Here is a 23426-nt window from a genome sequence, read left to right as displayed (position 1 = left end):
GGGATATGGCAGAGGGTGAGAAATGGGGGAGGGAAGGAATATACATATACATTAGAAACAAGAAATGGAAAATTATTTGTGAGAATAACATGTATGATTAAGCCACTGTACAGTATATTCTGGATGGAAAACTGCATCTTGTATGCTGTGATGATGTTCAGTGAATGAATACAAAATAAAGAATTAATATTTTTAAAAAGATAAATTAAAAAATAAAGAAAAAAATACTACCCCTTTTATTGGGTACACAATGTATAAAGATGCAATCTGTGAAAACAACTTAAAGGGGTACAGAGACTAGAACACTGTATGAGCAGAGTTTTTCTAAGCTATTAAAGTTGGTATCAATTCAAGTTGTTATGAATTTAGAGTATTAAATGTATTGCTCATGTTAACTACAAAACAATCTAAAAATGTACATAAAAGGAAATGAGAAGGGAATAAAAAATGGCTTTCTACAAAAAATATCAACAAAGACAGTAATGAGCATTGACAATCTATTTCATGAAATCCTGGAAGAAAACTTTCCAAGTCTGCAGAAGAACACAAACATTCAGACAAATACAAAGAACCCAAAATAGAATCAACCCAAGAGGATCCTCTCCATGCACATCACAGACAAAAAGAAAAAAAGAAAAAAAGACAAGATACTAAGAGAAATGTCAAATCACTTACAAAGGCTATCCCATCAGGCTAACACTGGATCGCTTATTGGATACAATGCAAGCAAGGAAAGAATGGGGAAACAGATTCACAGTGTTAAATGAAAAACAATTTTAACCAAGAATACTATACCTGGAAACACTGCCTTTAAATGAGAAAAGATAAAAACATTCGCAGATAAACAAAACCTCAAAGAATTTACCAATTCCAGACTAGCTCTTTAAGAAATTCTGAAAGGAATACTATATTAAGAAAACTAAAGACAGACAGACAGCAATAAGACAACAAAAAACAACCAAGAATATGGCCTACTTAATAGTAGGGACAATTCTGAAAATACCAATAATATCATTGAATGTTAATGGATTAAATTATCTGGTCAAGAGACACAGACTGGCTAAATGAATTGAAAGTCAGAAATCCTCCATCTGTTGCCTACAAGAAACTCATCTCATGGATAAAGACATATATAGATTTAAAATGAATGGCTGGAAAAAGGTATTCCATGCAAATGGAAACCAAAAAAAGAGAGTGAGTGGCTATACTGATTTCAGACAATATAGGCTTTAGGACAAAAACCGTAAGAAGAGACAAAGAGGAGCTTTATATAGTAGTAAAAGTATAAGATACCTAGGAATAAAACCAATCAAGGAAGTCAAAGACCTCTATAAGGAAAACTACAATACTTTACAAAGGAAATTGAAAAGGACACAAAAAAAGTAGAAGGACATCCCATGTTCCTGGATTGGCAGAATTAATATCATCAAAATGATAAGCCTTCCCAACTTAATCTACATGTTTAATGTAATCCCTATAAAATTACAAGAGACATTCTTCACAATCTAGAAAAGACAATCATAGAATTTGTCTGGAATCACAAAGGACCCCATACTTGCAAAGACATCCTGTGCAAGAAGAGTGGAGTGGGTGGCATCTCACTCCCTGACCTCAAAAAATATTACAAAGCTGTGATGATCAAAACAGCATAGTACTGGCACAAAATCAGATATAAGGAACAATGGAACAGAGTAGAGACCCCAGAAATAAACCCCAAAATATACAGATAACTGACTTTGACAAAGGGTACCAGTCAATCCAGTGGAAAAAGGAAAACCTATTTAGCAAATGGTGCTGGAAAAACTGTGTATCCACCTGCACAAAAATGAATCTGGACCCCTATCTGTCACCATTAACAAAAATCAACTAAAATTGGATCAAAGATCTAAACCTAAGACTGAAAACTATAAACTAAAACTATGGACAATTTTCTTCTGAGATATTTTTAATTAATTAATTTACATTCATTCCCTGAGCATTGTCACAGCATACAAAATGTGATTTCCCATCCAAATTATATACTGCATAGTGTCTTAATCATATGTTATCATCATTAATTTTCCATTTCTAGTCTCATATATATATATATATATATACATATATATATGTATATATATACCCATATTTCTCATCCTCTGCAAAGACTTCTTATGCAAGACTCCAAAAGCACAGGTAATAATCCCCAAAATAGAGAGGTGATTACAACAAATTAAGAAGTTTCAGCACAGCAAAGGATACAGTAATTAGTGTGAATAGACAACCCTCAGAATGGGAGAGAATTTTTTGTTAACTATGCCTCAGATAAGGAACTGATAACCAAAATACACAGGGAACTCGGGCAGCTTACCTGGAAGAAAATGATTAACCCAATTAAAATATGGGAAAATGAGCTAAATAAACAACTCTCTAAGGAAGACATACAAACAGCCAAAAAGCATATGAAAAACTGCTCAACATCCCTCATCATAATGGAGATGCAGATTAAAACCACAATGAGATACCACTTACCCCCAGTCAGAATGGTGAAGATTAAAAAACAAAAAATGATAAGCACTGGAGGGGATGTGGTCAAAGGGGAACACTCCTACATTGTTGGTGGGAATGTAAATTGGTCCAGCCACTGTGGAGAACGATACAGAAGTTCCTCAAAGACCTTCAAATAGAACTACCATATGATCCAGCAATTCCACTCCTGGGTATCTACCCAAAGGACAGGAGAATGCTCAGTTGGAAAAGAACTTGCACATCTATAGACATTGCAGCATTATTCATGATTGTTAACACATGGAACCATTCCAAATGTCCACAAACAGAGGAATGGATTGAAAAAGTGTGGCATATATACTCCATGGAATACTATTCAGCCATAAAAAAACAAGGCCCTGGAATTTGATAGAAAGTGGATGAATATGGAAGATTTGTTGCTGAGTGAAGCAAATCAGGCTATGAAAGAGAGATATTGTATGTTGCCACTTAACATATATGGACTGTCCACACTCCATGGTAAAGACTGAAAAACTGGAGGACATAAAAGCATTGAAAATTGTTATGGGAATGTGGGGGGGGGAGAGCATAGGAAAGTAAATTTGGAGGAAAAAATAGAGAAGTAAGACATCTGTGGGACACATATATGGTTTATTATCTGTTGATAAGGATGTGTGTAGTATTCTCAACTGGGCTGGACTTGGGGTATATCATGCTGGGTGAAGTCTCTTTATAATCTAAATGATGTATAGCGATTAAATGTATAAATAATCATTTTGAAAAGTAATAAAAAAAACTTTTAATTAAGAACTTTTTTAAAAACACACCAAAAAATAAAAGAATAACCTATTTGAAAAATGGGCAAATGAGTTGAGCAGACAACTCTCAAAGGATGTCATAAAAATTGCCAAAATACATATTAAAAAATTTAACATCTCTTATCATAAGGGAAATGCAAATCAAAACCACAACCAGAAGCCACTTAACCTCAGTAAGAATTGCTTTGATCAAGAAAACAAAGAATTACAAGTACTCAGGAGGCTGTGATGAAAAGATAGCCCTCCTACACTGCTGGTGGAAAACAATATGGAGGTGCCTCGAAAACCTACAAATAGATGTAACATCTGGGGGCTAGCAGGTGGCATGGTGTTTAAGGCACTGGACTGCCACATGGCTGACTATGGTTCAAGTCTCAGTTCTGGCAACTTGATTTCTCACTTTCCTTCTCTCTGACTGTCTCTCTGGAAAAATTTTAAAATAATAATAATAATAAATAAAATTAAATAAATAATTATTAGAAAACAAAAAGAACTACCATATGACCCAGTATTCCCACTTCTTTATATTTACCCAAAGGACAGAGAAAATACTCAGAAAGACATTTGCATATCCATGTTTATTGCAGCATTATTCACAATTGCTAAGATATGGAATCAACCTAACTGTTCAAGAACTTATGACTGGGTTCAAATATGTGGCACATGTATACTATGGAATATTACTCAACCATAAGGAACAATGAGATCCTGTCATGTGATACAAAGTGGATGAATATAGATTTAATGTTAAGTATAGAAAGCCTGACTATAAAGACAAACATTGTATATACCCACTTAATATAGACCAGATATATGCAATATGCTGCAGAAATGGAAGAAATTACCACGGGCTGATTGGTGAGAGGATAGTTATTACTTGATGGGTTTATTTTTTATTCAATAAAATGTGGAAATAAACATCAGTGATGGCTGCACAACAGTGTGGATGGCTTAAGGCCACTGAATTGTGCACTTAGAGATGGTTTCATTTGATTCATTAAATCCAGTGCTTGATTAAAATTAATAATACATTCTAAATAAAGCACCCTGTCTATAATGAAAGGAATAAAAAATCATCATAGGTATAGTCGTAAAACCACTCCCACTTCAAAACACAATAGAAGAGTGATGTTTCTGTACCCTGCAAAACAACCATCTAACTTCATTTTGAAAGTGCTGGCCAATGCAATAAAATATGGGTTGGATATTAAAGCTGTATGTGTTGTAAAGGAAGAATAAATTTAAACATATCATATGTCAAACACCTAAAGAATCTAGCAAAAATATTATTTATACCAGAAATCATGTTTTTTTCTTAATATGCCTAGGTAGTTTTTTGGTATAATATTATGTTGAGAATTCATAATACCAAATACTTCTATTTGGCTGAGGCAAAGCTATCACTTCCCTTTTACATAAATCTTAGTTGAAATAGACTTTTTAAGTAATATAATGGTAACTGACAAAATTAATTCTCATATAATTGTCACTATATTTCTATACTATCTGTTGACTGTCTTATACGTTATTTGTATATTTAATAATGTTCTCCCCTCATTTACTTAAAATTATGCAATGGGAACATGAAGTCATTCACATTTTCTTCTTACTAAACAGAAAATCTTTTTTTTACCTTGATCTTCTCTTGCTGCTTGGTATATTTGTTTTTCTATATTCCTTTGTATATTATCTTCTGAAACATCAGCCTTAATAAGAAAAGTTGTAATAAGAAATTATAAAATTATATAGCTCAGAACATTTTTTAAGTATCACTTAGAGAGAAAACTAGCTTTTTACTCTCATCTATAATGTCATGCAGAAACATTTTTTCTTTTTTCTTATTTCCTGTGTGTACTACATTTAAAAATGAGAATAATTAGTGCACTCTAGAGGTATTTGGGAACACTGAGTGGTGTGGAGGGAACCCAGGCAATACTGTGATTCTTCCTCATAAATAGTTCCAAATAAATAATGTAAATAAATATTGATTGATTCTTGTTTAGATTTACGTTTTAGTCTACTTCAATTTTTGTAAATTCAAGTGGCTTACAAAAGTACTTGTATAGAAACACTTTAAGAACTTTCATAAAAGTATATTTTGTATATGTTGTTTGTAAACTTTAATCTTTTTTCATTTTACCTTCACTTTTGTCTTAAGAAACTCCTAAATAAATACCTTTTTTAAACAAAAGCTATTCTGATCACTTTCCAGATTATATTAAAAATATTTTGAAATATTTTTTTAAAAATTTACTTTTAAAAAGTATGTAAACATTATTTCAAAGTGACTATGCTTTTATAATGACTTTATTGTACACAAGTCATTTTTGTAGATTTAAACTCTGAAAATTTCCCTTGCCGCAGGAGTTATATACCTTCTAATCATTAAACTATAAGCAACAACATTTCTGGCAATATTAACTAGAATTTTTTATAAGTTAAAAATATGACTTAGATTCCCAAATATTACTTTCAACGTCTGAAACATGAAACAGTTTGTTAAAAGGCAAATATTCTATTCCCTTAAAATAAGAAAATGTTGAATGTTCAATTAGCGGTTATTCAAGATATTGAAGAAGTCTGGTGATTCAAAATACACAGCTTTCAAGTTATGACACTCTATCATACCTTTGAGATATCACTACCCATTGATTTTCTTTCACTAAGAACAGGAAGTGAAACGAAGGATGATGCTTCTGCTTCATTCTCCTGAGGTGATATTTCAACAGGCAGTGAGTCTGGAATTCCTTCACTAGGTGTTATCATTGTGAATGATTTGTCATGGTTCTCTGATGGAAATGTATGGGATAGGTCTTCAACTAAAACTTCCTTTGAACTCTTTAGAAAAGCTGATCCATCTTGAGACTTGAGCATCTGTGAAATATCTGAAATAGCAGGGCTAGATCTTTTCTTCTCTGAGCTTTAGAATTACAAAACATCTGGTGTTAGATTATCTGAAGAACGTCTTATTTGCAACTGAAGAATCATTTTGACAATTTATAAAGACATTAAGTAAGCAATTATAATTATTCATTACTTAGTGGTAATACAATAAAATGAATGCTATATAAGTTGAAGATCATAATGTATCTTCCAGGACTTAACATAAATAAACAGAACTAAACAATTCATTTAAAATACTCCAATAAAGTACTTGCTGTAGATAACTATAAGATTATAACAAGCCATGGAATAAGAAAGATGTGATCAGCCATGGAAGATGGTGTTCAGAAACTTTACTTTAGTCACATTTATTCCAAAATTGTTTTCCTAAAATTTCATTTCAGAGTGAAAATAAAAAAAACATGTCCATAGTAACTTTAAAAAAAAGATCCTGAGAGCACATGTGCTCTCCAGAGAGAGACAAACAAGTAGAGAGGGTAAGGCAGAACATACCCTATAATGATGCATAGCTACACTGCAATCCCTTCTCCTCCATTTCTCCACCTTGTCAGGACTTTGGGCACAGATACATGGGTCGGATGTGTTTTTTTCAGGTCTCCAAAGCTGGGACTCAAACCCCACAGTTGGCCAGGTAAGCTCTGGCAGCCTTAGCTACCTGACCATAGAGCTGGCCCTCCTTAGCACCTTTGACATTCAAAGATTGCTATCATCAGCAGACTCATTTCCCAAGGTCTAAGTTTTCTTTAGAGCTGCTTTTTCTCCAGCACTTGGCACAGAATCACCTATTATGTTGTAGTTCACCTACACAGTCCTAGTTTATGTTTTCTGTCCTGACAGTACAGTTTAGATGCTAATTTAAACAGTTAAGCTCCTTGCACTTCACATACAAATTTAATGAAGCTTTTTCAGTCTTATCAAATGCAAAAGAGTTTGGTGCTGTTTCATTTTAAATAGATATTACACTTCAACTGATATAATTTGTCTAAGGTTTGTTGCGAAATGCTAATAATTTGAATTTTGGTCTCACAGAAGCACAATTTTAAGATATAAACATTGCCAGTTATCCTACATTTGTTAATTTGGGAAGACATTCAAACACTAGTATGGATTATTAGAAAAGAAGAGTGAGTTGTGGAGAACATTCTTTAAAATAAAAGTATAAAGTGGGGGACAGCAGATGAAATGGTAGTTAAGGTGCTAGAGTCCCACATGGTCAACCCCAATTTGAGTCCTGGACATGGTTGGTAGCTTGCTTTCTTGCTTTCCCTCTCCCTTTCTCTGTCTCTCGCTGGTCAAATTTTAAAAATAATAATAAATAATAAATACAATTAGATAAAATAATTCTTTTTAAAAAGTATAAAGTGGTTGGGTGATGGTTGAAAAGATATGTAACTTATGATGAACAGACTTTTGTAGAACCATTATAAAGCGGATTCTAATATTAAATAGGTAACTTCCCATTCTAAATTGTTAAGGACGGCATCTCATTCTCAAACACAACTTTAACAACTTTATTAGGTACTTGAATTTAAGATAACTAGTTTTGAAATAAAATCTGGAGACTATTTTGGAAAACATATCCTACAGGATTGTTGTCATTAGACTATTGAAGAATAAGAATATTGAGTTGAGAAAGTTATGATGTATTTTTGCATAGAAAAACAGAAAAAATATGTCATGACTTTCCAACAATCTAATAGTTCAAGTACATAATATACATTAATGTTTATTCATTAAGCATATCTATAATTATACATAAGTCACCACTCCTGCCACTACTGTTACCACTTAGCTGTAAGTAGAATGCAAAATATTTTTAAAGATTTTGAAAAGTTTATTAGCAAAAATTAGTAATTATTTGATGCTACATAGCCAAATGATATCATAATAGACAAAATATGTGGCAATTCCAAGAACAATGACTTAAATACTAACATAAAGTTCACTTATAAACATATTCCCACATTCAGACATTCTCCACTTCTGTTGTCTCCTGCAACCATAAAGGATCACTGAATAATAATCTTGATACTTCTGCCTAGGGTGTAAGAAATAAAAAAATACCAGAAAGCTATGTAAGGAGTACTGTATTCAAGACCATATCACCCAAAGTGATACCTCTAAGATGTGCAGATAGGCATATTTTCAAAAACCCTAGGGAACCAGCAGTTAGCGTAATGGCTATGTCGCTGGACTCCCACGTAGTCGACCGCAGTTTGTGTCCCGGACCCGGTGGCTTAAAACTCACGCCAGGTGCGTGTGCGTGCGTGCCCAAGATCCCGAGAGGAGAATGGAGGAGAAGGGATTGCGGCATGACCATCCCCCCTGGGGGGTGATTTCTCGCTTTCTGTCTCTATGTCTCTCTCTGTCTGTCTGGCGAGCGCACGCGCCCTACAGTGAAAATCTCTCAAAAAAAAAAAAAAAAAAAACCCTACTAATTGTTTGGATGGTAAAGAAAAAGGAAAAGAAGAAAAAGAAGAGTTTTAAGGAAAAGGAAGAAGAAAAATGAAAAGGAGGAGAAGGAGGAGCAAGATGGCTATGGAAGGCAGCCTATTTACAGGGAATATATAATAATAAAGTAATTGATTCACTGTCCCTCATTTTAAACTGTCCAAAATAACCTAAATGTACTTCATAAATATTACCAAGTTTGTGCAATTCATTGTCTAATTTAGATTAAGCTTATTTCTAGTCATCACTCCATTTAACATACTACAACACTACAATTATGAGCATGTATTTTAATAGCTTTGATATAAGCATGATGACAGCATTCTAATGGCATAAATAGTAAACCTCTTACTGCTTGCAAAAGCATCTGTTAATTCTAAAATTCTCATCAAGCAAATAGATATAAAAGGTACAGTTTGTAATACACATCATCATAGATACTTCATAATTCCTCAATACATCTGTAATCCAGACAAATTGAGAAGTTACCATTATATAACTGTCCAAGCCATTTTCTCTTTTTATTATTCTAAGATCTTTTTTCCAGGAATTTTCTTTAACTACATTTATTGTCTCTTTTTCTTTTTCTTTTTTTTTTTTTTTGGAGAGGTTTTCGCTATAGAGCGCATGCGCTCGCCAGAAAGACAGAGAGAGACAGAGAGATAGAAAGCGAGAAATCACCCCCTGGGGGGATGGCCATGCTGCAATCCCTTCTCCTCCATTCTCCTCTTGGGATCTTGGGCACGCAAGCATACGTGCCTGGAGTTTAAGCCACCAGGTCCGGGACTTGAACCGCAGTTGACTACATGGGAGTCCAGCAACATAGCCATTATGTCAATTACTGGTCCCATTACATCTATTTTCTAAACTGTCAACACAATCCCCAATCCATCTCCTCTCCAATTAAAAACAAAGTCTTGCAAGTATTGATATATACAATAAACTTTTAATTATTAATATAAATATGAAAAAGAATGAACTGGATCCGGGACTTGAACCGCAGTTGACTACATGGGAGTCCAGCAACATAGCCATTATGTCAATTACTGGTCCCATTACATCTATTTTCTAAACTGTCAACACAATCCCCAATCCATCTCCTCTCCAATTAAAAACAAAGTCTTGCAAGTATTGATATATACAATAAACTTTTAATTATTAATATAAATATGAAAAAGAATGAGGGATATTATTATCTACAGTAACAAGATATAGAAGCCTACCTATACACAAGGAAAAACAAAAGATTTAGTACTCAAATTATGCACTAAAGTATAATCTAAAGTGATTCTAAAAATTATCTTTATAGAAAAATTTTGATATAGAGAATATAATGTAAAAGTCAAATGTTATCATAAATATTTTGATAGTTTTTTTAAAACTACAATTACCATTAGTCAGAATCTTCAAACAGACTAGTTTTAAACTCAAATAAAAAGAAACTCAAAAAATTTGAAAATGTTTAGTAAAAATGCAAAATGAGCCTGGAAAAATGAAAGGTTGAAATATTGGCATTATTTTGCCTAGAGAAACCAAGGTTGATGAACGTTCTGTGTGACTCCACTACTGGAATGTCCGTGCCTGGTTTCTTCCAGACAGCACTCCGCCATGGCCTTTTCCCTTGTGCTTTGTTATCCTTTTGCTGTAATCAATCAGAGCCATGACGATGACTACATGATGAGTACTGTGAGTCCTCGCAGCAAGCCCTGAGCCTGGAGATGGTCTTGGACAGTCCCCGGTACAGCTGGCACCGGAAATTAGACTAATGTGCCCCTGAATCAGCAGAATATGGAGAAAGCGTTATTTGGGACAAGAATAATGAAAAGGTGCCTATTGAGTCATCTATGACATAAAACAGCAGTTGACCTGCTGTCTGTTGTTACAGGTAAAAATGACCTGTGGAGCTGGAAAACGATACATCTAACTCCAGTAGAACAGACTGAATGGATCCTCTGGCTGCTATTGGTGGTGCCAGGTTAAGTGAGTGAAAAAGATGCACCTTGGGAATGTCTTTGTTCCCCCCTCCAGGAGGTAGGTGAAAGGATCCCAAAATTCCTAAAGCTGGGCTTTGTGCAGGACAAAGGCAATAAAAACTTATTTTAATTACTCTCTCCTATAGGTGGGAGTAAAAGGTTAACTCAATTCCTGAGGCTGGAGCAAAGTTTTAAATAAACCAAAAGAGAAAAATATTTATGTCAAGGATTCTGGAGGAGGGGAGAGTAGACTCCAGCCTTTTCTTCAGTTTAGCTCCAGCCACTCCTGAACCATTCCCTCTTTTCCCTTGAATTCAGCTGTGATCTCCCCGCATCTGTAGTGTTCACTCTGTACATGCTAAATTTAGAGCTAGAACAAATTGGCAAAGAGAAAAACAATATTTTTTTAAATTTTACTAAAGGGCATCATGTGCTCACCGGAGAAAGACAAAATGAGGCTGAGAGAGAGAGAAAAAGTAACTCCCAATGGGGAATAGTCACACCATAATTCCTTCCCCTTCATTTCTCCATCCAGTTGGGATTTGGGGCACACACACACACACACACACACACACACACACACACACTCATTAACACACATACAAGTCCAGCATGTTTTTCAAGCTGCCAGGTCTGGGACTCAAACCACCATGTGCCACCCTGTTCCCTCAATCACCAGGTCATATGCGATGGTGGGCAGGGGACCAGAAGCAATGTAATGATTATATTTTACAGCTATTGCATCTACATAAAAAGCTGATGCAGAATCATGTCTTAATTTAATAAATAATAGAGGGATCATAATGATCATAGAAAGCTGTAAAAAAAAAAAAGTTAGTGGGACACAACTTCCTTACATTTTACTACTAAGGATAACTTGGAATTTAATGGATCACTTGAATATTGACAATACAAAAATTCTCTATACTTCTTTATTTTTATTATAATTTAACTTATAAGAGCTTCTGGGGGAGAAAGAGAGACAAGCTCTAAATTGAAATGTTATGTTTGGACTTCTTTTTTTTTTTTTTTTAAATTATTTTTTTGTCACCAGAGGGCACTAGACAGAAAGTGAGGTCAAGAGAGAGGAGAAAGAGATAGAAAGAGAAAAACACCTTCCCTGATCTGCCAGGACTGGGCAGAGTGGTCCTAGCCTGTGCAATGTATCTCACTGCTGCTGATTACTGTGTTTGACTTTCTGGATCAGATCCAGTTTGTAACAAGGAGCTGATAGCTGGCTCTGCCTCCTTTCCTTTCCTTTCCTTTCCTTTCCTTTCCTTCCTTCCTCTCTCTCTCTTTCTTTCTTTTTTTTCACATAGTATGTGCACTCGCCCAAGAGAGGAAGAAAGTGAGAGAAGGGAAGTAAGAAATCACGCCCCAGGGGAAATGGCCATACTGCAGTCCCTTCGCTTCCATTCTCCTCTTGAGATTTTTGGACATGCATGCCCACACGTGTGGCGTGATGTTCAAGCCTGTGGGTCTAGGACTCCAACCGCAGTTGGCCATGTGGGAATCCTTCACCTTAACCACCATGCTGCTCTCTCCTTCCTTTATCTTTCTACTGCTACATACACCTTAGTGAGGCATTTTGCCAATTAATTCAGCTATTTCCAGGAAGATATTTATCTTTTCTAGATTATTCATAAGGTAAAATGATTAGAACAAAAGCAGTGGAAAGTAAAATTTTAAAATGTTTGAAAATTCAGTATTTTGTACTGACCAATTCCTAAATATGATACTTCTTTCTGATCAAATTGCATAAAATATTGTTCTGTGAAAATGTTTTGTCTTTATTACATACAACCCTTCCAGCCCAGAGGTCTAGATGAAAATAGTGTATGATATGAAAAAAAAATGTAATGCTTTGATTAGTGAGAGCACTGGGAGAGGGGAGGGTACTAACGATCTTTGTGTCTGAGAACAGTTCCAGTAAGTGTCCCCTCTTATCACAGGCAAACTCCCTGTGCAGCCTTTAGCAGCTACTGAGAGTACTTTCAATTTAAACAGACTGCTGAGACTAACATCTACTTCACCGCGCTGAATATGAGACAGCAGGCGTGGCCCAGCTACACACTTCCCACTCAGAACACCTTCTGATATCATCTGCTTTTTCCAGGTGAATGAATTGGTGTCATTCACAGAAAAAGGAAACAAACAAACAACAACAACAAAAAACCTGTTCAGAAGTGTCTCCTGGGACCAGCAGATGGCGTAATGGTTACATCATTGGACTCCCACATAGTCGACCACCGTTCGAGTCCCAGACTTGGCAGCTTAAAACGCACACCAGGTGCATGCGTGTGCATGCCCAAAATCCTGAGGGGAGAATGAAGAAGGGATTGCGGCATAAGCCATCCATTCTGGGGAAGGGGATGGGAGGATTTCTCAATTTTTCTCTCTCTGTCTCTCTGGCAAGCACACACACACACAATAGTAAAACTTTTTCAAAAAACAAAACAAAAAAACAACCTGACTTCCTGCAGTTGTCCCAATAACACCCTTTCTAGGATGAATAAAATAATATTTTTTTAAATGTCCTTGGACTGAACTGAAAGACTACATTGGAGCCCTGTTAGCCTATACTACCTGACTGATGTATGCCCTATTTCAAAGTCTTCATTTCCAGAGGTACCACATGTGCCCTCTGGGATTTTATTTCTTGTGTGGGTCCCCTAACTGTCATGACATTACCTTAGTGCTGGCTAGCTTGAATTTATTGACCCAAGTTGTGCCAGATTTAAAAAGTCAGTACAGAAAATAAAGAAAAAATGCATTTGGCTTTCTAAGTTATGGTTAATGATATATCTTTCAACTGGCTAAGATAGTTCTTCTGTGTTCAGCTCAACATTCCTATATCATGATGAGCCTTCTCTAAACCAAAATCCCATAAACTGGTACAAGCTCAGGAAAACTATTAAAAGGAGGAGATAGCACATCCAGCCAAGGACCAATCTTGGTCTGTTGGACCTTAGTTAAATTCATAAAACATGGCATCACCCTCACTGGATACAGAGACACTACCTGCAGAGTGGGTTGTTTTTTTTTGTTGTTGTTTTGTTTTTTTGTTTGTTTGGTGTGTGTGTGTGTGCGTGTGTTTAGAGGCTTTTGCCATAGGGTGCATGAGCTCACCAGAGAGGGAGAGACACAGAGACAGTGAAAGAGAAAGTGAGAAGTCACCCGCCAGAGGAGATGGCCACACAGCAATCCCTTCTCCATCCTCCTCCTGGGACCTTGGACATGCACACACACGCACTCGGTGTGAGTTTCAAGTCACTGGATCTGAGACACGAACCACAGTCAGCCATGTGAGAGTCTAGTGGAAGTAACCAGTATGCCATCTTCTGGCCCCATTACCTGCTATTTTAGCCAAACTACTGACTCAGTAAGGCCCTTGTCTACCACACACCTGATAAGAAAGTATGATTCCTTGATTGAAAAGCCTCTCTCAAAGCTCATAAAAATCTTATAAAGTACTGCATTCATCCACTATAATGATGTTAAGTTGTTGAGATATCTAATGGCATTAGACATTCTTAAATTTGCTAATGGCCTAGTTACGTGGTCAGGCCTGTGGGCCACCTAGGTCAGAACTATTAAGTAAACACATTTTTTTGAGGTATCTTCTTCACTCAAAGAAATATGAACAAAAACTTAGTCACAAATTCAATGCTTATTTCTCAAGTGTGAGTGACCACGAAAGGAATTGAATCTAAAGTGAAATATCTGACATGAAAAAGACGATCAAGAATATGTGACCATGATATCTTATGTAGTCTTGGGTTCCTGTTCAAATCCATCCCACCATGGAGAAACAGAATGCCCAAGGAGTTTATCTCTAAGACACAAAAGCCACCGTTATCCATCCAGCTTCTTCTCCTTGCCACCTTAGACAGCCTCTTTTGGAAACAACCACAGCAGTGCTTGTCGGTCCAGGTTTCTCTGGTTGTTTACAAGTTATAGGCTGCCATACTCTGCAAGATCCCCACCTAAAATTTAAGGAGTACCAAGATCATTTCTTCTTCCTTTTTTGTACCCCATTTATTGGCCTGAGTGCTTGGGTTAACACTGTGTATTACTTATTTAGAAGACTGGCATTGTCCTTGCATCAAGTGGTTCTGCAGATACTGTCTTCTGACTCCACAGGTGATCTACGATGGCAGAATGGTAACTGGGGTCTCTGCTGAACTTGCCGACCAGAAAAAGGACAATAAGGCTTATTTCCATAGAGGAATAACAGATCTGTTTGTCAGATGTGATCATGTCTGACTCAATGAAATGGTTTAAGGGGTTTGTCAAGGGAGGTGATGTATGGCTTTCCCTTTCCTATTGTAGGTAACTGAACAGATATTCTAACATGGCCTTCTTTTGCTGGCTAGCAAGTAGAGTTCATTTGAATTTATTAGGATATTGGTTCAGCACCCTTTCATAAGCCAGCTGGTAACAGCTGAACCTACTCCCCAGAAGTACTGTGGAAATTGCTATGTTTTGGACCAGGTGTAAGTCAGAGCTAATGGACTGACTTCAAATAATTGCCAATGCATGGGATCTCCAAGACCAAATGGCGGTTGGAAGAGAGACAAATCTTTGTTTCTGGATGGCCTGGCAGCTCTCTTCTTTAACTCTTGGTGGTTTGGCAGAGTTGGTTGTCAAAATTGTTCAGGAGAAAAACAGCTCCCACTGATACTAGCTATGTTTATATTTAAAGTGCCTCTTATCTCCTCTCTATTTCTAACCAGGCCATTATACCAACAGGAAGCCTCACTGTTACATGATTGATTATGTATTCTTTATCTCCTCCCAATTCCTCTCTAATTTAATAAAGTGATGTGTGGGGAATGGGTCCCTCTCAAGAGCATTTTCCATGGTGAATTCATTTTTGCCTTGTTTGAGGACACCTCTGTAAAGAATATTGACAATCCAGGAGATATTGTACAATCTACCACTTCTTAGGTTTCCTCCACTGTATGCTACAATTTGAATAACAGTTAACTAAGGAAATGATGAAATCTGTAGAGTTTTTTATAGTAACATAAATTTTTATTTGTAAAACTTATTCTGATAAAAATTAGACAAAAACAAAATATTTTAACAGTTTTTTTATTTCAAAATGAGATAATCCCTTTTCTTCAAAATGAATAACTTCCTTCACCACACAATCTAAATTATGTTTCCTTGAGACTCTCTATGAGGTAAGTTTATTATTTTTGTTAATTACTCTCTAAAATTATAATTTGTTTATTTTTGTTTATTGGCTATATCTCCTATTGTAACATAAGCACCATAAGTGAAGGGATCTTACCTATCTTACAAATCGATAAAACCCAGTACTTTGAAGAGTACCTGGCATATGAAGGTGAAAAAAGTATTAAATTAATGAGTTTGGTAAATAAATGGGAAGATTTAACAGCTAATCATCTAAACTGTGGAGAAAAATGGACATGTATAAATACTCTTCCTCTTCTTTATGTTTTTGTCCTTTATATATAACAAAGCTAAGCAGTATTTGGGGGTAGGGATCATAGCAAAAGGATTTAGAAGAAAGTAGATTTTTTTTTTAAGGTTTTTGCCAGAGGGCACATGAAAGACAGAGACAGTGAGAGGCAAGGTGAGAAATAATCCCCTCAGGAGGGTTGACCTGCCACAAAATCCCTTCTCTACTCTCCTCTTGGGATCTTGGGCATACCTATACATGTACCCTGTGTGATTTTTAAGCTACTAGATCTGGGGCTTGAACTGTGATGGGCCATGTGGGAGTCCAGCACCTTAATCACCCCACCACCTGTTGGCCCCTAATTATAATGCTTAAAAATAAAATGCTAAGAATTAGTTTATATTTTCACTTCTAAAGGGTGTGAATTTCAATGCTGTAAAACATTTAAGGAGACCTAACAATATATAAGATGTGAAACAATAAATTATTAAAATCTATTGTTTGATTAAATATTTGCTGCTAACTTATTCCCTAAGCCAAAATAAATCGCTAAATGTTGGCAAGCGCAAAAAAAAGATGTACTTTATTATAAGCAATACCACGTGTCTGCTCAGGTGGGGTCTCCTTACTTCGCTCCCATCCACTCTGAAGGTTTGGGAGACTTTTCCAAAGTATTTCAGAAATTCTATTAGGATCTAAGGAGTAACCCAAAATGAAGGTTGATGAATTATATTGTGCTATGTGCTTAACAGCTTGAATTTTTATTATATTTAGCAATAGTTAAACTAAAAATGTTATGGGCAATTCTATAAAACCTCCTTCATGTCATATTTTCCATTAACTTCCTTAGCCTAGACTGCAAACAAAAGGAACTTCTGGCCTTCCCCAAGCATACTATGCAGGTTATAAACAAAGCTCTGTCCGCATGGAACATTCTTTCCCTGTGAAAATCCAGCCCAACTCTCTTTCTTGACTGCTATGTAATTCTCAATGCAACCAGAAATAACATTTTTCTCTTTTTTATTGTAGCTTCCTGGTAACTTTTTATAGAATATATCTCCTGTATTACATTCTATATATTTTTCCATGACTTCTCTGCCTTACTGTTAATACACTGAAGGTAATGATCATATATTTGTCATCCTTTTACATCCTATAATATCTAGCAGAGTACCTTGCATGGCAGGGACCCTCAGTCAATGTTGCCTCATTAGAGTTAAATTCAAATGAAACAAATCAAAATCATCTGCCTTCTAAAGTTAGGAAACATTACATCAACATTTCCAGAAAGAAAAAGAAAAAGCCTTTCTTAGTGTTGTTTGGAAGGCTGAGAGCATGTGCACTCACCAGAGAAAGAGAGAGAGAGAGAGAATGCACACCCCCTGTAAGGCATGATTACTCCACAATCCCTTCTCCTCCATTTCTCCCTCCTGTTAAGATTTTGAGCATGCACATACATGCACCCAGTAAGTTTTTCAAGCTCCTTGGCCAAGATTCAAACTGTGTAGTAGGCTAGGATTCAAACAATGTAGCCGGACATAGATCTGGCTCCCTTAACCACTAGGCCGTAAGACTGGCCTGAAAAAAAAAAGCCATTGAAGAGCAATTATTTGATATTCATCCTGTAATTGTTTTCTGATCTCGATATCCTACGTTCCCTATCATCCTCAGTCTGTTGTTTCTTATCAAACCCTTCTGCCATCCTACCACTTTCCATTTTAACTCTCAATTGTGACTCTGCAAAATAGAAGGGTGCTGCCAGGGCTAATAACTCACAGGAACAATATCATAACCCCTCTTCAGGATTTTTCCAGAGGCCCATGGAAAGCATCTGAGATTCTTATTGTGCCTTCATAGAAACTAGAGATTCTCTTTAAAACACATTTCCTAAGCCAGTGTTTCTCCAGAGAACATCAAGTGTATAAAGAGTCTAACAAATTCACCCACAGCAACTAAGTATTCAATATTAAAACCATTTACATCAAAAGTCACCACTTTGTGCTCTTCAGGGTCATAAATTACTGCTTTCCAACACATTCAAAGCCTGCGCCTCATCATGTTTTCACAGAAGAACTATAATTCTATGACATGCTCTATGACAACTGAGCATGACTATAAGAGTGTCATGCTTTATTTCTTCATATTCTACACAGTTAATAAGAGGATAACGTTTCCATGAAAGTTGAAGATAATTATTAACTTTATCTTGTATCTTCTCAAATATTAATAATATTTAAAATGTAAAAGACCATATATATTTAAAGTGTAAAAGAATAAATGACAGGAAACGTACCAATAAGTTTGCAAAGCAACAAGTAAATAAACCAATGTCTAATTTTCTCTTAAGATTTTAAAAACATATACCCTAAAAATATAGATAGACTATGGATGTTAAAAATGGATCTTTTCAAAACTTCTGGCTTTAAATCATTATCTTTATCATTTAATTCTTGTTAATTCATCTACGTCTATAATCTAGAAATATTACAATTTGTAATGCATGGTAATCAAAACCACAATTTTACAAATTCAGCTCTGTGTAATTAGAAATAAGAAAATGTCTCCTGCCGTTTTAATTTGAATTGCCAACAATTCATGTAACTGACTGACAGAATTTGGAGCCCTGCTATCAAAACTGGCTCAGGATGACTGTTTCTTGATGAAATAGGTTTGTGAATCAATAATAATACACTAAACAAACAGATTCAGTAGTGAAAGCTACAAAATTTAATTGGATGAATAAACTCAATTAATAATATGCATGCATGTGTATATATATACACATATGGATATGTATACACATACACACAAAAAGGGGACTTCAAAAGTTCATGGAAAATGGGATCAAAGTATGAGTTTATTTTGGGGAAAAATTAAATTCATGCATAGTTTTTCCTAATATAAATTTTATATAAACTTTTTGAAGACCCCTTTGTGTGTGTGTGTGTGTGTGTGTGTGTGTGTGTGTATGTGTAGTAACTGAGAAAAAAATAAAAGGCAAAAATAATTTAAGAGTGTTGTTTATGTATCAAGATTATACAACTCAATGATGGTAGCTAAATTTAAAATAAGGGGGGAAGAGTGTGTTTGTATATTACACCTGGTCCTTAATTTAATTCATTTAAAATGTTTGACTTTTGACTACACTCAAACTCTATAATATTTGACATACAAAGTTTCAAACTTTGTTCAAATTAATTTCAAAAATAAAAGTATAATTAAGTAGGCAAAGATATATATAAAAAAGTTATGATACTGAATTTACAATGACTATTTTCATCACCTAAATATGTGAACTAACAAAGATTTTAAAAAGATAAATTGAAAAAAGATTTTACCTTTCTTCAATTGGTCTTCCATTTTTGACCAATGGGATCTGTAATAGAGATAATATTAAATTTAAATATACTCAAGATCCATATAACATTTTTACATTCAATCAGGTAGAAAAATATATTTAAATGGTTTCTTAATATGCCACAGGGTGTGTGTACTCACCAGAGAGAGACAGACAGATAAGAGCGAGGGGGAAAGCATTCCTCAGTGGACATGGCCATACCATAATCCCGTCTCCTCCATTACTCTACTCTTTTAGGATGTTGGACATGCATGCACATGTGTCTGGCATGTTTTTCAAGCTCTTGTATCCAGGATTCAAACCACAGGGTTGGCCATGTAGGATTTTGCTCTCCATGGGCTAATCCTCAAATTTTACTTATAATATGACAATTGTAAGATTAAGGTACCATAAAAAGCAAATAAATTACCATATTTTGGCATTGGGAGAGACATTATGGAAGATGAATAAGATCCGAAATTATATTTCTAAATAAGAGTAAAGAGGATTTTATATTTTGGCCAAACTAAATTATTATAAACTTATTTATTACATAATTATCTAATAACTTAAAATGTTCTTTTTGAAGGGTTTGTAATGCTAATGTAATACATAATATAGCTAATAGTACATTTTTTGCAATTTATAATTTTTTCAAGTGTATTAATACAGATACTTTCCTATAGCATAAATGTTGATTCTAGGTTTTAGTCCAAACCTAAATTTCACCTAACTTGGTTTCCTGGATGTAAAAAAGTAACTGGCTTCATCTTTGTGCACTCACAGCAAATACCTCTCAATGTTTACCAAACAAATTTTTTCTTCTTAGGCACATTGCTAGTCTACATTTCTAAGTTAGGCTTACCGTTAAATGTGGTAAGTAGAATGTCAGAGAAAATAATGTGCAACGCTTCAGCCTAGTCAATGAAAATTATCCCTATTTCTCCCCATATTCAATTCTGAGAGCTTAATGCCTATGGCCAGGGTGACACAGAAAGCCAAGTGTAAACAGTAAAATCTTCATATGCAGAACACTTGAATACCTTGTAGAGAAGAACTCCCTACCACAAACTCATATTTTGAGTTTCCTGGGACTATAACGTGAGGAAATAAGTCTCTACAGTTTCTGAGTAATTACACCTTTTGTGCTTATCTGTGTCACAAGAGTTAGCTCATATATCAAACTAATACACCAGCAAGGATTTTCATCCATTCTGTGCAGGCAACTAGGAAAGAACTGAATCACAATCCAACATAACATTTACATAGGGCTTCACAATATACGAAAGCTTCGTAAACCATATCTCATTTAGCCCTCACAATAGTCTTATAAAGTAGTATCATCCTTCCTTAATTAAGGGTTTATAGAAATTTACATATAGTTCCTGACAAAAATAAACGTACACCTCATTTTCTTGTGCTCACTTTATTATACTTTGCAGATATTACAAATTCCTGGTTTGTGGCAACTTTTATTTGGAACAAATCTATTGGTGTCATTTTTCCATCCACATAGGCTGACTTTGTGTCTCTGTCACATTCAGTAATTTTCACAATATTTCAAACTTTTACATTGCTATCATATATGTTTAATGATATCTGATCAGTAATTTTGGATGTCACTATTGTAATTATTTTGGGAAGCCACACACCATGCCCATGTAAGACAACAAACTTAATTTAAAATATTACGTGTATTCCAACTACCCTCCCAAATGGTCATTCCCCATTCTCTGTTCCCTATTCCATGAAACACAGCAATACTGGAATTAGGCCAACTAATAACCCTACAATGGCCTCTAAGTGTTAAGTGACAATAGGAACAAGAGTCATACATCTCTTATTTTAAACACAAACTAGAAATGATCATGTTTAGTGAGGGAACCATGTCAAAAAGCAAGGTAAACCAAAGGTAGAACTCTAGTGCCAAACAGTTAACGAAGTTATAAATGAAAAGGAAAATGGAAGGAAATTAAAAGTGCTCCTCCAGTGAACATACATGAATGACAAAAATGTGAAGCAGCTTTGTCTGGTGAGAGAGAAAGTTCTAGAGGTCTGTATAGAAGATAAAACCAGCCACAACATTCCCTTAAGCCAATGTCTAATCCATAACATGACCTCAATTCTCTTAAATTTTGTGAAGGCCGAAATAAGTGAGAGAATTGCAGAACCAAAGTCAGAGCTAGCTATTCGAGATTGGTTCATAAGGTATGAGGAAAGAAGCCAGCTGCACGATATCCAAGCATAAGGTAAAGTGGCAAGTGCTCTGTAGAAACCGCAGCAAGTTATCCAGAAGAGCTAGTTAAGATAATGATGGTGGCTACATTAAATAACAGCTTTTCAATGTAAATGAAACAACCTTATTGTGAAGGAAGATGCCATCAAGGACTTTCATAGATAGAAAAGAGAAACAAATGTCTGAATTCAAGGTTTCAAAGGACAGGCCGACTTTTGTTAGCAACAACGCAGCTTGAGACTTGAAGTCGAAGCCAATGTTCATTTGTCACTATAAAAATCCTCAGGTCTTTAAAAATTATGCTACATCTACTCTGCCTGTTTTCTGTAAATGAAACAAGTAGATGTGCATGACAGCGCACCTGTCAATATTTACGGCATAGCTTACCTACCAAATATTTAAAACCCACTGAGACCTACTATTCAAAAACAAAAACAGAAAATTCATTCCTTTCGAAACACTTCCATTCACTGTCAATGCATGTAGTCATCCAGTAGCTCTGATGGAAATGTAGAAGGAGATTTGTGTTGCTTTTGTGCCTGCTAACACAACCATTCTGTACCTCACAAATGAAGAAGTCATTTTCACTTTAAACTCTTATTATCCAAGAAATATATTACATAAGGTTATAGCTGCCATACATAGAGATTCTCTGGCAAAGTCAATGTGAGCAGGGATAAGTCAACTGAAAACCTTCTGAAAAGAATTTACGGGAGGAGGTCAAAATGTTAACATTAAAAGAGTTTGGTAGAAGTTGATTCCAATCTTATGGATAACTTTGAGAAGTTCAAGACTTTAGTGGAGGAAACAACTGCAGATGTGGTAGAAAAAGCAAGACAACTAGAATTGAAAGTGGGGCCTGAAGATGTGAGTGAATTGCTGCCACCTACTGATCCAACTTAAACAGGTGAAGACTTGGTACTTTAGAATAAGCAGACAGTGGTTTCTTAATATGTAATCTATTTCTGGTGAAGATATTGTGAACATTGTTGAAATGACAGAGATGTTAAGAATATTATGTACACTTAGCTGATACTGTACCATCAGGATTTGAGAGGATTGACTCTAATTTTGAAGGAAGTCCTTGAATGCAATGTTATCAAACAGCATCATATAATACAGAGAAGCCTTTAGTGGAATAAAGAAGTAATCTATGCAGCGAACATCATTTTTATCTTAGCATAAGAACTTCCTCCCTCCTTCTCAACCTTCAGCAACCACCAGCCTTATCAGTCAGCAGCCATTAACATCAAAGCAGGCCCCAACACCAGCAAAAAGATGACTTGATAAGGGCTCCGATGTTTGCTAACACGTTTTGGCAAGAAAGTATTATTTTGCGCTTAATTTTTTAAATTTTATTTTATTTCAATTTCTTTTATACAGTCAATCACATGTCACTTAGCTTGTAAAATGAGTGTTCCAACATCAATACATTTCTCACCAGTCCAGTTGGGGATAAAATACATGTTATCATTAACAGATAATAACCCATTTCTTTGGCTTATAAATGTCTTGCCTCTATTTTTTTCCTTAATGTCTATCCTCAGACTCTCCTCTTTCTCCCACCCTCTTCCCACACTGTATCTGGTATCTATAACTATTTTCTCTTTCTGAATCCTCTAGTCATTCAGTTTCTAGAAAGTATTTTTAAGGGACCAGTAGATGGTGTAATGTTTATGTCATGGGACTCTCACGTAGTTGACCGAGGTCCAAGTTCCCAGGCAGCTTAAACTCACATCAGGAGTGTGTTCCCAAGATCCCAAGAGGGAAATGGAGGAGAAGGGACTGCAGT

The 23426-nt window shown here is 35.5% G+C and overlaps 1 protein-coding gene across 6 annotated transcripts in view; it reads right to left on the bottom strand.

Moving 5' to 3' along the window:
- CCDC7 (coiled-coil domain containing 7) overlaps positions 1 to 23426 on the bottom strand; it is a 329121-nt gene that overhangs the window by 189777 nt on the left and 115918 nt on the right. For 5 of the 6 annotated variants that reach the window (XM_027775623.1, XM_006158284.3, XM_027775622.1 and 2 more), the window contains exons 17-19: positions 19400 to 19437; positions 5931 to 6222; positions 4936 to 5008 (exon numbers count right to left, since the gene is read on the bottom strand). In XM_027775623.1, the coding sequence (XP_027631424.1) occupies positions 4936 to 5008; positions 5931 to 6222; positions 19400 to 19437 (403 nt within the window). Of the gene's footprint in view, positions 1 to 4935; positions 5009 to 5930; positions 6223 to 16589; positions 16757 to 19399; positions 19438 to 23426 lie in introns of those variants that run through there. The other variant, XM_027775624.1, reaches the window with a different exon arrangement.

This window comes from Tupaia chinensis, unplaced genomic scaffold (assembly GCF_000334495.1).
Source record: "Tupaia chinensis unplaced genomic scaffold, TupChi_1.0 Scaffold000578_2, whole genome shotgun sequence".
Taxonomy (NCBI): Eukaryota; Metazoa; Chordata; class Mammalia; order Scandentia; family Tupaiidae; genus Tupaia; species Tupaia belangeri.
Note: the sequence above shows the minus strand (reverse complement) of the source record. Positions and strands in the feature narration are given on the sequence as shown.